This window comes from Bolinopsis microptera, chromosome 4 (assembly GCF_026151205.1).
Source record: "Bolinopsis microptera isolate Bmic1 chromosome 4, MBARI_Bmic_1.0, whole genome shotgun sequence".
NCBI lineage: Eukaryota > Metazoa > Ctenophora > Tentaculata > Lobata > Bolinopsidae > Bolinopsis > Bolinopsis microptera.
The window spans coordinates 12,513,202-12,530,402 of record NC_087075.1 but is presented as its reverse complement, the minus strand read 5'-3'; the positions used below and the strand labels follow the sequence as shown (position 1 = coordinate 12,530,402).

The following is a 17,201-nucleotide window of genomic DNA, read 5'->3' as shown; positions in this document are numbered from 1 at the left end:
CTGAAACAGTACTGAGTACATGTTTATCATTTGTGCGAAGTTTTCCAAATGTGTTATACGTAAAATGCCCAAAACCCAGGTTTATGGTGCTCTACTTGTAGCTAGTGGTCTCCTGAACATTTATATGAAATTTCATCAAGATTGGAAAAAAATGACTGAGTTATGAGCCAAAAACCATATGCCCATATTTGGGCATACGCACCAAATTTGGTAGATTTCGTCCCATAAATTGGTCAAATATCAATATTTTTGGATGAGACTAACTTTATATGAAAGGTATGCCTAAACTACATATTCTCTGTAAGTTATAGCTTTATATCTGTTTAAATGTGGATACTAAGGCGAAAATACCCCAAAAAATGAACAAAATTGCCCGTATCTTCGTTCGCGATAAATTCGCGGAATTGATTTCATCAATTTGGAAATAACTCAATCAGTTTTCAAAATTTTTGCATCGACTCTAAATCGCATTTCCACCTTATTCTAGGAAACCGATTTTTAATTTAGGCCTCCAAAAAAATTTGGCGGCCAAATTCTGAATTTTGCCATGCAAATTTTTGAATTTGGCCGCCAAATTTTTTTGACCAATCTTGATTAAATTTCATATACAAGTTCAGGAGACCACTAGCTACAAGTAAAGCACCATAAACCTGGGTTTTGGGCATGTTCAGGGTATTTGGCTAAATTGGGCCTAATTTGGACCAAATCATGGGCGTGGCTGCCAGGCCCGCGGGCACTGTTTGGCGGTTGGGGTCCGGGACCCCCTCAAAAGTTCGGTCACTATTTCGAAATTAAGTTTCACAAAAAACCCATGCCCCCCCCCCCCCCCCACCTACAAGTACTTTAGTTAAGTTTTCGAAATTGTCCCACATTCAAACGACGATTTGCCGCCCCCCCCCCCCCCCCCCCCCCCCCTAACACGGCGTTGACTCTAACATTGTTGAACTTGACTATTTTATTGTTCCTAATACTATTACAAAGAAACTTGTTGCTCTGCAGTACCGTTTTCTTGATTAAACCGTCTGGAAATTTCCCACACACACACACACACACACACACACACACACACACACACACACACACACACACACACACACACACACACACACACACACACACACACACACACACACACACACACACACACACACACACACACACACACACACACACACACACACACACACACACACACACACACACACACACACACACACACACACACACACACACACACACACACACACACACACACACACACACACACACACACACACACACACACACACACACACACACACACACACACACACACACACACACACACACACACACACACACACACACACACACACACACACACACACACACACACACACACACACACACACACACACACACACACACACACACACACACACACACACACACACACACACACACACACACACACACACACACACACACACACACACACACACACACACACACACACACACACACACACACACACACACACACACACACACACACACACACACACACACACACACACACACACACACACACACACACACACACACACACACACACACACACACACACACACACACACACACACACACACACACACACACACACACACACACACACACACACACACACACACACACACACCACACACACACACACACACACACACACACACACACACACACACACACACACTACACAGACACACTACACAGACAGACACACATTTTGGGATAATTAGTATTGATCTTGTGGCTAACCTAATTATGATTCATGTACCAACGCTACATAATATGCAGTAACAGGAGAGAGAACGAGGAGGAGAAAAGAGAGCCATTTTATGTCACATTTGTGGTACAAAACCATCAATTAAACCACTGACCAATTTGAAAAACCTTATTCATTTGGCTTCGTCAGAGTTTTGTCGAAACTTATATATATACCGAAAAAAAAAACAGTCCCGTAACTCTTATCGTTTTCTTGATTAAGCACTCGGAAATTAAACACGCACGCACATATACAGACAGACACACATACACATATATTATGATATTATTATGTGTGTATTATGTGTATTGTGTACGGATAATTGATAAACAAACTAAACAAATATTAGTATGATCAAACAAAGTGAGAACCGAATAAAAGAACAAATGAATGTGAACTATATTGTACTTTCATCTAAATTTTACAGTCTGACATAAATTGGATGATTACAGATCAAAGTATTGTACTGACGGCTGAGAGCCAACATTCTTTATAATGGAAAGTATTTGTATATTATGCAGAAATTTCACTTATCATGATAATAGTTGATTGCTATCATGGCAGGTTACCGAGGATTGGGTACTTAGTTTGAACCTAAATATTTGTTGCAGAGAACCGCTTAAACCCTATAGATCCCGGATCCGCCTTGTGTCTGGTTTGGCACCGTTCCAATTTCGAACTCAATACAGAAGGAACAATATCTGGTCGAGCACATGGGTCCAGCAAATAATTTGCGATAAGACAAAGAAAAGGAGTAGTGATTTGATAAATCAATAGTTGTAGCGAACTTTAAGGAGACTGTATATGAATAACTCGATCATCTCTTTTTAAGGCTGGGTACGTAGAACTTATTATTTTATTATTGAATTAAATATTATATAATTATATTATTTACCGCGCGCCAACCAACTCATGCAATCCTCTGATTTTCATCATCACATTTTCGGCGCGCGTTCCGTATTAGTGGTCCGTACTTTTGTGGATTTCTGTAAACGAGAAGCGATTGCATTGGTACTCGATATTTTATCACACACTTATGCGTGTCTATAAGCCTGAAAAGAGAGTTGACGGCTTATTTTGTAGTTTAAAATTTTCCATTAAATTTCACTTAACAGCGCTTAGCCATTCACACTTATTTGTATTCAACAAAATGATACTCAATCATGAATAAGCAGTAACGAATAAATCAATTCAAATATAGTACATTTTAATTATACACGGTAAAATAGAATAAGAAAAGAGAATCTTCATTAAAAAAGATAAAAAGATCTATCAGTTATTACATACATACAGCATTGTCATCATCCCAAATGGAGGATAACCAGAAAATACCAAGTCCAGGAGAGAGAAAGGTAATTACGGGCTTTCTAAATAGGGCAATTATGGAAACAAGAAGCAGGTGATCGGAGCACGTGTAGTGCCACATGTATTCATTACATCAGGTTCACGTGCACATTCGGCACATTTACTTCATGTCTTAGTTCAGCTAATTTCGATTGGCGCCAAATCAATGGATAGGTTATGATGAGAAAGGTCAAATTGCTTTTATTTAATCTTGAATTAACTTGATAGTGTGAGAATGTTTTATTCTTGGTCTGACAGTTGGGCAAAGCACTGGCTGCTTGACAATACATGTTTTAAATTTGATGTGGGATTTAGGGAATATTGTCGGGTGAGGCTGAATCTTGGTATCTTCTTTCTAGTTTAAGGTAGTTATACACTAAGCGTATCAGAAAATACTCAAACACAAAAATGCGAAATATGCAGTTAACCCTACACGAGCGCCCAAATATGTGCTTAAAATAATCGCAATGCATGTCTATAACGAAAGCATATTTTAGACCCCATTCAGTCGAATTTGCTCCAAACAATAATTCAAGTCCGTTGCTGTGCAGTAATTCTCTTAGCAGTTTCTATATTGTATAACAAAATATAGTTTAAACCTAACATAATTGAATTTTTTCGCAATGTTAAGAATAATTTACTAAATAAATATTCACAACCCCTCCTCCCCCTTACGCTTTTAAAAACAGCACGAAAAATAAAATAACTCGAATTTAAGGTCTGAAAGTTTGCACAAAGTCTATTTATAAGATAACAGAAGAAGATAAGATATATCTGTGAACTAAAGGAACATAATTGCCTTTTGGATTCTTTCGATAATAAGGAATTTGATGTCACTCGAATCATCATCATTACAATATATCATAGCGCTGCCAAAATAACATATATACATACGAAGTTGACATCAATTCGCATATATTTATTACACATATCATTGCACAATAAAGATATATGATGAATACCGTGAAGTTCGTACACAAATAGCAATGCTCTTACACTCTTAGACTCACATTAGCTGGCAAGTTGTATAAAAACGGAAGCAGAATCGACAGGACGTGTAAAAGTAATACACGTATCTATATAGTTTATATGTTTTAAGTGACAACGTCTGTAGGGATGTGGAATGTGGGACTAATGTTCATGTTAATATTTAAGGATTGCAGGCCCTCGCGAAATAGCATGCCAAGACATATTATGTTATTTCTTTGTTGAGAGACTGGGTTATCTGTGTACGATCTTACTATTTTAAACAAGCACCAAAGCAGTGTCCAATAAGTATAACACAAACCATGAAGTTGGACATTTGTTATCTTTTCATTGATAGTGTGAACTTCTTGGACAATACCGATACCATATCATTGTTTAACTTATTGAACATTTTACATTCAAAACTTTTAGAAGGCTATAGTTATCCAGCAGATACCTTATTTTAATGATAAAATGAATAAAGTAAGTAGTTGAGGCATGCAATATTATGTGGTAAAATAATAGATATCATAGGTATCCAATTATTTATAGCCCTTTTTAGAAAACAACAAAATATTTAGAGCTCTTACATTTCTGCCTTAATATGTATTTTCTGGGTTACAGTGAAAAAAAGGGCTCATATCATTAGACCAACTCGGCCAAATTAGACCAACTCGGCCAAAATCCATCTAAAACGCATGGTATTAGATCATATATTTTAACATGTACATTGTACATTTTCGGAAAAAAATGAAATTATCAAATGCACACGAAACATCAACATAACAAACTCGTATATTTAGTAATATTAATAGTTGGACGAGTTTATCATACATAAATCTGATGGTGGGATAGTTATGATGGTACATCACGGATTTTACATCCATATAAACCCAACTCGAGGCATCCAGATATCGTAATTTGATACCCATTTAAAACATTCAAATGCAGGTTAAGTCAAAGGTTATCAAGATAAAAAGGCACAAAATTTAAAACAGCCGAAAAATTCGTAGTAATTATCCGGGTAATAAGAAACCCTTTGCCTTGAGGGCGACATTAGTGAAACCCATACAGGCGAAAACATTAAAACGGAAAAATCAAACCAATCTGAAATGAAAAAGGGCAATTTAATAACCCATAATAACACACAACACTCACACGAAACCATTCATAGTGACATCACCAGATACCACTAGAGATATCCTGAGATATCCTGAGATATCCTGAGATATCTAGAGATATCACTGGCGACATTCTTAGATATCACTAGAGATATAACTCGACATATCTAGATAAATCACTTGACATATCCTGTGATATCATGAGATATCACCAGATACCACTAGATATATCCTGAGATATCTAGAGATATCTTGAGATATCAGTAGCGACATAGAGATATCACTTGAGATACCCAGAGGTATCACCGGACAATGTAGACATCCTCAGATATCACTAGAGATATCACTAAAGATATCTAGTGATATCCGGAGATACCTAGAGATATCACTAGAGATATCCGGAGATACCTAGAGATATCACTAGAGATATAACTAGAGATACCACTAGAGATATCCGGAGATATCAACTCAATAAAATCACAACCCTCGGCCTCGTCAGACACACTTAATTTATACAAACACGCACCTCGACCCACACACAATTCTCATCACACCGTGTGATATAACGTGCTATCCAATGTTTGATCACACAACGTGATTAAAAAGTGATCACACGGTGAGACAATTAGCGTGATATCTGTAAAATCACTCCGTTTTAGCCCGTTTTCCGTCACCAGCCGACCCCCCGCCTCCTGTATCGTCCCAGCCTTTCCTTTTGTCCCGTGCGCGCTTGTTCTGGAACCACAACATTATCGTGTCGTGTGTCAGCCCCGTCTCTCTGATGAGCTCGGGGAGCCCGTTGTCCGGCCGCGCGTACCGGCTGATATTTGTGTAGTAGCGCTCCATCGCCGCGACTTGCTCGTCGTTAAAGCGCGTGCGGTGGCGCCGGAAGGGCTTGTTCCGAGAGTTGGTACAGTTGTAGCCCATAATGTTGAGGAGGGTGTTGTTCTGCTTGTAGACGTTGAGTTGGGGGAATGTTTCTGTGTTGTTGGCGAGGACAAGTTGGGCGGGAGAGAAGGAGGTGTCTAACGGGTTCGGACGGGGAGGTGAGCCTGAAATTAGAGAGGAGTTAGAGATGTTACGTCACGTGATATTTCACGAGTTAGAGATGTTACGTCACGTGATATTTCAAGAGTTAGAGATATTACGTCACGTGATAATTTATCATTTTCTGCGACGTCAAATGATATTTAGTATGAAATAACTAGACATTCAGCGGGAATTTTAGGACATCGTGACTTTCAGAAGAGGGATTTTAATCACGATATATGCGGTTTTGCCTATGTCATGGCCCAACTTACAGCTTTACAGTCTTACACCATGTAGGCCATGGAATTTAGTAATTAACACTAGATAACAAATAATACGCTCGTCCTGCCAAGTCAAGATAAGTGAGTTCAATATTCCTTAACTAACACAGTGGTACAGAAATATGAAACTAGTAAATTATCACTCCGCCCCCCTGATACATGATTATTAACCTGGAATTACTCTGGTAGTCGGTTTTGTAAAAGAATGTTATTTGATCCACAAAAGTACCGATAAAAATTGTGAAATTTTACCACCTCTTTTGGATCAGGCCTCGCGGTTTTACCGCCTTGGTAGATGCTCCTTCATAAAATTTAAACATAACAATGCTACACACACGCACTTCTCTAACCGAATCAAAGTTATAGTTTAAACAAATATAATTCACACACACACACACACCAAACCTCCAGTGTAGCTTCTTCAAAACACAATTTAACATAATTACATTTCTCTCTTATTTAATTCATATTATAGCAGTTTGGTAAGCACGTTATTTACTAATTCGCCCTCCGTGGTGTGTGTAATGTAGAGAATGTAAGAAACTTCATGAGCAATACAAATAATCCCAGTGTTATGCAGCTCCTGCCTCCTAGCAAGCAAAATCATCTTTAATCTTATTAAATTGTTTGAACAGTTTTGTCAGATTCTCCGTAATTTAATTTCCAAACAGTGATTGAGCTGAATATTTTATAAGAGTTTTATTACAAGATGAAATTATGGGTTATATTAATGTAAACAAATATTTTATCCGTCCCGGTGTGTGAAACTTAATTACCACAAAACATAAATTGTTGGAAATTTGTTGCGCGTGTCAGTGTGCATATCAAAGAAAAATGCCATATCCTCCTCCCCCCGACATAAGGTCACCACTTTAAATAACACTTGGGAAGTAAAGCTGTGGCCAAACAAACTTCACTTTATCCCTCCTCTATTATGACAGGAGAGGAGTATATTATATTATATATATCATATTCAACTTACTTCTATATAATATATACTTACTTCTATACCAGTTAGCTAGCTTTACAAGTTATCAATTACACGTCAAATTATTCCATATAAGGGCACAGTTAGAACACAGCTAGTATCGCATTACAGGGGACCCGGCCCGCATATAACAGTATCACGCGGCCCTTATCTGATTGGCGGGATATTGACACGTGGGCGGAATCCCTGGTCGTGATTGGTCTGTACTTGTCACGTGGGCGGATTAGACGTTTCCTATTGGTTGCATGATCGGTTTGTCCTGATGAGTGATTGGGTGGCGGGCGGTGTCTACAGTGTCTAATTGGTACCTTTGTATTATATAAGAGCAGTCAATCATATGTAACAGAGAGCTGGTGTACACTGTGCCATGGGTTACTGTATATAACATTAATTTATTACAACTAATTGAGTAGCATCCTATTGGTCATCCCGCTGTCACGTGATACAAATGGAAGCCCGCTATTGGTTGCCATGGGGATATGCTCAACACTGATTGGCTGACATAGCAGCACGTGGTGAGGCTTGTTCCTGCTAAAGTTTAATAAGTTTTACATTATTGTTAATATTTTGTTATATATAAAGCCGAGATATATGTGGAGTGTGTGCAATAATAACGCCGAGCTGTGACACACTGTTGTGCAAAGTAAATTCAGGATATTTCCCTTTCTTTTGAAAATATATCCAATATAACATGTTCAACTGTTCAAGTGTTCAACATGTGCACTTAATCAAATCTATCCCTTTTCATTGACTTTTTCTTTTTGAACAATTACTAATCCTAGAGTCGTGTCATTAGACCATATCCCTGATGACAGACACCACTCATAATTCCCTGTAATCAACAGACAGATTCTGTTCCAATTAAATTTCCAGACGGACAAGTGGTATAACTTAAAATTTTGCTAAATAAAGTAAATATTTGGTTCACATTACCGGTAATCCAACCCGATAAAAGGTGCTATCAAATTGGTATAATTGAGCAAATCAAATTGATATTTAATACCATCTGTTAGTGAGTTCAAAGTAAATCGAGCCTTTTGATTGGTTAATAAATAGCCACGTGACCCTTGAATTTTTCTATAATTGGTCAGAACCCAGAAGTAAGTCACGTGACTTTATAATTTAAGGGAGGTCACTGGGTTCATAAGGATATTTTGTTACCGCGAAATTAAAAAAACCATGAAATTAAAAAACTCCATAACTGTCTTAATTTCATGAACCTTAACTAATTAACTATCTGTTTTTTAATTCAATTTCCCTGAATGTTTCTTAACTTCCCGACTATTAACTTCTTAATCTTACAACTGCCATACAATATTATGTACAGATAAAAGTAATATTACGAGCAACATGTTTCCTGGCACTTCCAGCACACTAACCATCGAAACATCAGTTCCACAGAAAATAAAACCAGGGAAATATCATCTGCAAGCTGTATGATAAGTTATAGCTACTTATTTAAAGCTTATTTAAAGCTTTGATGTTGGTCTAGATTTAAATGTAAGATACTAGGTTACTGGGAATTACCCAACAATAGCTTTACTTAATTATACCATTTTAACCGCATTTATTCTGCTTTACATATCCACAGTTCATTTTAACCAGTCGCTCTGCTGGGTATACAATGAAATAATAAGCAGAAACAATAAAAATACGGATGACAATTTAAGTAGAATCTTACTGTTGCTGAATGCTGGACGTGGTTACTGGTTTTTGGACTTAATCAAAGTGAGATAAGATACAGCTACAGCTACAGACACGTACACACAGAGATGATTGCGCTCTCTCTCCGAACATCATCCACGCTGTGACCATTTTATTTAAATCACGCTTGCTAGAGAAGAATCACAGGAATTAAACTGCACACAACTCAGTTCATTTAAAGTACACAGTCAATTTCATCATTATAGGTATTCAAATCACACAATATCACACAATACCACAGCGATAATATCTACATATACTGTCTTCATCACCTAAGTCTCAGCTGTTGACTGATGATGAGATTGCACTGTTAGCTACACGAGTTTAACTCTTCAAACTACAAGAGAACAGTTGTTGTCTATATGTGCGTAACTTCAATAGCTTCAGTACAGTTGTTCAGTCTATTTCAGAGTTTTAAAAGCCTGGATAGAACAAAGAAATGACTTGAAGACTGAAGTTGAACAAAGATATTATTATATATATATTACATTGATATAGATAATGTTGTAATTGTGATATATAATATATATTGATGTGCTACGCTGATGGAGGATAAATTGGATAACTAACAGTTGATGACAAGTATGGCTGAAGTAAATGTACACTGGTACAGCTGTTTATACCAGTGTTCTTGTAGGTAAATTATTAATATGTGTAATGGAATTTAGCCTTTGTCGATCGGACGAATGTTACAGTACTTCTAGAAGGAATGTTATTTCCGAACCAACGGATTAATGTTGATCTCTTGCGATGCCAATTAAGTTACTCATAATGTTAATTAATTAAGTTATTCATAATATTGTAAAGTTTCAGATCGAAATGTGAAAGTCAAAGCTATATTTAATGAGATACTTTTCCCTTTGACAACTCCCGCCACTTAACTAAGTTTACTTGTAACTTTATGATTATAAATAAGGTTGAGATGCGGATATCGCAATAAAATTTACAATACAATTTACTCCCGTTGCGATCGGGAGAAAAATACCGAAGAGACAGCGTGGCGACTATTTATAAGGGTTAAATTATAAAGTTTTAAGACGTCAAGTAGCTGGTGACAGGCTCGCAAATTTAATGCTGGATTCAACGACTGTAAACAAATATGCTCTAGTTAATATGTTAAGCTTAGACATTGGACATATTTCGGAGACTTTTAAAAACCGGTTGAGGCTAAGTTTTATAAATTTTCATGGGTATGGGGATCAATACACAGTCGGGTATCTGAAGTGTTGTATATAAAGTTTTATTTAACATAATATATTATAACGATTTTATTGTAGCGGAAAACAAAACCTCTCTAGATATTTTAAAAGTTACAATGAGTACCAGAATCGTGCGAAAGCCGTTAAATATTGTAAGAATACGTGAAGTCTGCGTCGTTCACGAGATACCGGCGATGTACATACTTGGAAAATAAAAATTATTGTATCGAGCTTTTAAAATTGTTTTAAAACTTCAAGTCTTGCTAGATTATTCATCAGTAAGAGTTGCTTTTTTGTTGATCATGATGACACGTCATGTTGGATTTATAGATAAATTCACCACGTATAGCTTTTGTCAGAGCAAAAGGTTTCGTAAGGTCGTTCGTGAGGTTTTAACATTGTAGTGTTCAGTAGAGATTGGAGAGCATCACAGCTCTCGACGGACAAAGTGAAACAAGGCAAATGACTGGTAAAAACTAAATGAAATAATCGATGTTTCGGCACTCATAGTCATTGGTAATCTTGGTAAAAGGCCAATGCCAATGAGTGCCGAAACGTGCCGAAACGTTGATTATTTCATTTCAGTCATTTCAGTCATTTGCCTTGTTTCACTTTGTCTGTCGAGAGTCGTATTGTTCCCTACTGAACAATACTGAAGGGCTATTTGATATTACAATAAAACGGTTTAATTGATCGTGGTCATTCCAATACAGAATTCTCAAGAACCCGTTCTGAACCGGGGGGGGGGGGGGGGGGATCAGGTACCAAGTGCCGGACATCACGTCGACTAAGTGTAGTTTTGGATATTTTTCACTAGACCCACCCACCCCCTTTGCGGTACTAACTGTTTTTTTGGATAATACGTAAGATACCCACCCAGAAATTGCTTTTTTTTTAAAAGAGCTCAATTAAATTTTAAAGGAAGACTTTACAAAATTTTAAAAATTTAAAAAAAACCCAAAAAAAAACTTTAAAAAACCTCAAAACCCATTCCCAAAATTGAAATTTGAGGTAAAATGGGTTTTTTTGGGGTTAGACACCCCCTTTAGTACCATGTACTAACTGTTTTTCTGGAAAATGGGCAGTAGACCCACCAGTTAGTACCATGTACTAACTGTGTTTTTAGAAGAAAAAATGACCCACCCACCAACGTGATGTCCGGTACTAAGTGTATGATCTCCCCCCGTCTGAACTCAAAATGTCGAGGTACCGCCACTTCATTATACAACTGCTAGTGATATGATGAAATGATCGGGATATGTCATATGAACAAGATAAATGACGTCACACCACGTGATACCACGTGATGTGACGTTACAACACGCAATATGGGCGGGATTGTTTTTGCCTGAATTGTAAAGCAAGTAATCGTTGTCCTCGATTTTCTTAAAGAAAGGAATCTCGAAAGTCGCGAAAACTTAACCCTTAATATTTCATACCGATGATAAAATTAATCTTTATGATTATATGAATTGCCACAATATTTCATTGAACAAATATTTGCCGCACAACAAATCCGTTAATTACCGGTGTGGTAGAAGAGAAAAGGCCTCATGATAAACTACATAATTTACATTTCAATATTTCAAAGATTATCTAGTTTAGCTTTACTGCCTCTTAAACCATGTAACGATTACAGCTCAGCTACAGGTATTAACTAACAGTTAACTAACATTTTAAACCAATATCATCGCCAGCACACACATCACATCTATAATATAACATTTGCTCAATAAATATATTAAATTTATTGAGCAGGAAGCAACAAGCTATACAGTACAGCCTGCTGCAAGCGTGTAAATAAAATACAAAATACAGTATTTTATATTCTTACATAACGTAGCGATATACACATCGTACATTTGCAACAATTTAATAAAATATGTAGAAAGAGATCAGCTGTTGTGCATGTAAATTGAGATGGAAATGTTATGATGCGTTTGCAGTTTGCACCTTGCGATGAACGTACACTCAAAACATGTTAAATTTTACAGCATTTTACATGTTCCGTTACTTTTTAATGAATAGTTAAATAGTGGCGAACATTGAATTTATTCTCTTTAATTATGTGCACTTCCTTCTTATTACACTCAGATGAATTAGCCTTTTATTTAAAAAAGAGAGCGCAAAGAAAATCCGTTAATTTTCTTGATTCAACGTAAGTAATTTAAATTCAACATAAAAGCTTACAAGCTAATCATAGTGTGGCTCTATTTATATTAGTAGATTTACAGATTGGGTAGTTGCTCTATTTAACACATAATATTAACAATATTCATACTTTTCTCATGTCAATAGCCCGATTACAAAACCTTATATAACCGTCTGTCAACTTATGTAACTGTCTCTTAAACCATTTAATCTGTTAACCCACGCTTGGAAGGCTTTGAAACTTTAAATTCTAAAACTTTCGTAATACATACTGTTGTAAGTCGGAGTTATACATGTAAGAATTTATTAACTAATTTATTATGTAAATCAGTTCAATCTTTACTGCTGCGGAAGCAGGTAGCTCAGTAACTTAAATCATCACATCGATCGTAACGAAGAGACATAGATTATTTATAACAAACTTGAAATATTGCAGTGTCAACATATTAGTCAACTAGTGGTAACCTTTATCTAATATTTATCTAATATTATTAATACTTAATAGTGCTGTAAAAGTACGGGTTTACTGCGACTCACTAACAAATCCAATACCATGAGAAAAACGAGCAACAAACCGTTTGGAATGTTGTTCTTAATGTGCTCCTTACTCTTCCGAACGTTTTCTTCAGAACTAGTGGTTTGCAGCAAATTACTAATTAATACTAATTAGCCCTTACAAATTTTCAACATCACAGCAAAAATACGTCCTCACAAATTCTGATACATCACTCAGTTTAGACTTTAAAGCGGATGACTTGTATGAGGTGTATAATTGGAAAGAATTAAATTAGTTAATGGCTGTCTCAATTAGTCAAATGCACTGCCAATAGCCTAGGTTATCTATTCCGTACAAGTACTTTGTTTTATTAGAAGGCTTTTATCTACTCAGAGACAATAAAACATCTAACCACGAACGAAATATTTATAATATCAAACATCATGGCTATTGGCTACGTTATATGACCTTATAATATAAGGTCATGCAATTAGCCATGATGTTTAATCTAAATAATATAATATTATAATAATATCGTCACATATAAATTAAAAGGGCCTAATTCAAAAAAGCGTGTTTCTGTCCACATATATGGTAATGAGGCATGTTCTTGTGCAAATCCATAGTGACTGAACCTAGCTGAGGTGACTTACAGCATAACATTCTCACACTAACTTTGGCTAATTTAAAAATCTACTTAAATCTCGGCTAAGGCCCTTTTAAAACATAGTTTAGAACGTATTATGCATGTACATGCATAGGCCCAGGGCCTTTTCATAATACGTTCTAAACTATTTTTTAATTAATTTCAAAGCTTTCCAGGCCTTTTAAACTTTAATACCAAAAGAGTCCACAGTACTTTGTTTTCGAGCATAAGTTACTTTTCTAAACTTAGTATTCATGTTATTTTCTGGGATGACTAGTTTAAACACTGCTGAGTATAAGTTTTATCTTAATAGCGGTGTTATTAAATTTCAATTTATTATTATTATTACTATATTCAGGTTCCTAAAATATGTTAATATCAATATCATTATTTTCTTGCTAGAACCTGGACAGGTCTTACAGTCCACTGACTAGATGTTTGTTATAACGTTACATATCTATAAATAACTGGGGCCAACTCTTTGGGTATTAACATTTAAAAGGCCTGGAAAGCTTTAAAATTAATTAAAAAATAGTCTGTTGACATCTAGGACCTTTCTAATTATCAAAAATCCAGAATATGAAGATTCAAAAGACCTATGTCGACATGGCCATAGGCCCAATTAGTTTGTATATAATATTTCCTATGATAAATTTAAATAAAAAGGCCGAAGTCGACATAAGCCGCTTCTAAAGTTCTAAAAGATTCAAATTTCATCAGATTACTTCCATATTTTGGGACAATGTAGTCGACTTAGGCCCTTTTCATTTGTAGGTATTAGGTAACGATATAATCATGAAATATAAATTATTTTGTAACGAAAGTACTTTATCTGGTAACTTACTTTTGTCACTCCCGTCAATGAATTCCTCTTTAGTGGGACTCGTTACAGAAGCTACAGGTGGGACGTTGTAAAGGTTGTTGTTTTCACCTGTTGCAGATGAAATGTCGTCGTTGAACACTGTGTTACCCTGAGTAAAATTGTGATTACCAAAACATTTGTTGTGAGCTTGATAAAATGATTGATATCCTCTTGCTTAATTTAGGGAATGAGCATGGAATGATGATCCATTTAGGAATTTTCAAACATTAAACGTAGCACAATAATCCCAATAAATAATCAGGACAATGAAAAAAAAGAACTAAAATAACAAAATTATTCAATTAACCTGAACAAGACTTTCAACAAGAGACTGCGTCAACTCCGTAATCTCATTAATCTCGCTGATAGAGGTGATATTGGAGAGGTTGTTGATCAGGTTCTGTGTAGCCTCATCAGCAGAGGCAGGAGTAGTCTCCGCGGCACTGCCTATCAGTGGGGTACTGAGTGCACTGTTGCTGAGTGGGGTACCAGGAACTGGTTCTGGAGAGAGGACGTCTTGATCGTAGGGTTCTACTTTAACATCTGCAGGTTCAATCTTAACGTTGTCTCCTTGTTTAGGGCTGTTGTCAGCAACTTTAGAGGTCACTTCCTGCACTGCAGCATTGCAGATCTCTTCCAGTTCTTTTGAGAGTTGTGATTGGATTGATTCCTCTTCTTCTAAAGCGAGGACGTGTGCCGGTTGTTGTGTGGTTGTGTTGACGTGGTTGTCTCCTCCGTTGGATTGATTTAACAGTACCATTGGAGCAACTGGAGGCGCTGATTCTGTTGGGTGGATTTTACAGTTTTATATTTCTGGTTATTAAGTTAGCTGAAGAAAGGAAACGAGTTAAAGATAGAAGAAAGAACGAAAACGAGTAACAAGATAGAAGAAAGAAGAACGAAAACGAGTAAGGGTCGACATTCCAGTGTTTCGTTACAACATACTCAATAATCACGTACTTAACAAAACTTAATTATTAGTCGTAGTAAGGAGTTGTAACCTGTTGTGGTGGGGTATAAGGAGGGAGGGCCTGAGTGAAGGCGTTTCCGTGTCAAACTGTTCAGATTGGACAGGGACGTGGGTGGCGAGGGCGGCGTGAGGGGCTTTGCTAAAATGGGGAGACGTTAGATTGATTTGGATTATCTCACAAGATAATATTATAATATATCTTGAAGAATCTTGAAGATATATTATTATGTATATTTTGATATATAAAAGATATTATCAAAACGGTAGTAAAACAGAATATAATAATAGTAATGATCTAATAACCAGTAAGAGACAACTGATAGTTAATTTAATTAATATAAGATGTACAAATCTCACCATTGCTCTGTTTATTGCTAAGATAGTCAGCCACATCACTCAGACTCAGCAGACAGGCAGACAGGATACTGCTCAGTCTGTTACTTGGTATCACGTGACCTGGGGATGAAACGGGAATATTATTACAAATAGTATTATATTTAACGGTTATATTATTATGGGAATCGGGAGGTGTGTCGAATTTGGAACAAATAGGTCACATGATTTAGCGTGGATCAAACTCTAATAGTTTATGATTAATGGGTCAGACTTGTGGACAAATAGGTCATCAATGTCAGGTACAATAAATTGGTCGAACTATAAAATAAATTAATTAGAACTTTTAAAATAAACGTTCGACCAATGAAATAAGAAAGATAAAAATATAAAACTGTTGTAGTGAAATCTCACCTGCAGTGTCAAGGACACTCATCTCGAGTTTCATTGCTGCCTCCATGTGCCCATCACTGTAGAGCTGACTGAAAAACATGTGATTAGCTAATAGAAAATATGTGACCAGCTACTAGAAAACATGTGACCAGCTTCTAGAAAACATGTGATTAGCTACTAGAAAACATGTGACCAGCTACTAGAAAACATGTGACCAGCTACTAGAAAACATGTGACCTGCTACTAGAAAACATGTGACCAGCTACTAGAAAACATGTGACCAGCTACTAGAAAACATGTGACCTGCTACTAGAAAACATGTGACCTGCTACTAGAAAACATGTGACCAGCTACTAGAAAACATGTGACCAGCTACTAGAAAACATGTGACCTGCTACTAGAAAACATGTGACCTGCTACTAGAAAACATGTGATTAGCTACTAGAAAACATGTGACCAGCTACTAGAAAACATGTGACCTGCTACTAGAAAACATGTGACCTGCTACTAGAAAACATGTGATTAGCTACTAGAAAACATGTGACCTGCTACTAGAAAACATGTGACCTGCTACTAGAAAACATGTGACCAGCTACTAGAAAACATGTGACCTGCTACTAGAAAACATGTGACCTGCTACTAGAAAACATGTGACCTGCTACTAGAAAACATGTGACCAGATAATAGAAAACATGTGACCTGCTACTAGAAAACAAGTGACCTGCTACTAGAAAACATGTGACCTGCTACTAGAAAACATGTGACCAGATAATAGAAAACATGTGACCTGCTACTAGAAAACATGTGACCTGCTACTAGAAAACATGTGACCTGCTACTAGAAAACATGTGACCTGCTACTAGAAAACATGTGACCAGATAATAGAAAACATGTGACCTGCTACTAGAAAATATGTGA

At 36.5% G+C, this 17,201-nt stretch overlaps 1 protein-coding gene across 1 annotated transcript in view; it reads right to left on the bottom strand.

Moving 5' to 3' along the window:
- Positions 1-2,964: 2,964 nt before the first annotated feature.
- LOC134814232 (zinc finger and SCAN domain-containing protein 2-like) overlaps positions 2,965-17,201 on the bottom strand; it is a 55,036-nt gene continuing 40,799 nt past the window's right edge. The window contains exons 3-8 of the mRNA XM_063822308.1: positions 16,305-16,372; positions 15,915-16,013; positions 15,589-15,696; positions 14,895-15,370; positions 14,570-14,696; positions 2,965-6,283 (exon numbers count right to left, since the gene is read on the bottom strand). Of these exons, the coding sequence (XP_063678378.1) occupies positions 5,877-6,283; positions 14,570-14,696; positions 14,895-15,370; positions 15,589-15,696; positions 15,915-16,013; positions 16,305-16,372 (1,285 nt within the window). The 3' untranslated portion in view covers positions 2,965-5,876. The remainder of the gene's footprint in view (positions 6,284-14,569; positions 14,697-14,894; positions 15,371-15,588; positions 15,697-15,914; positions 16,014-16,304; positions 16,373-17,201) is intronic.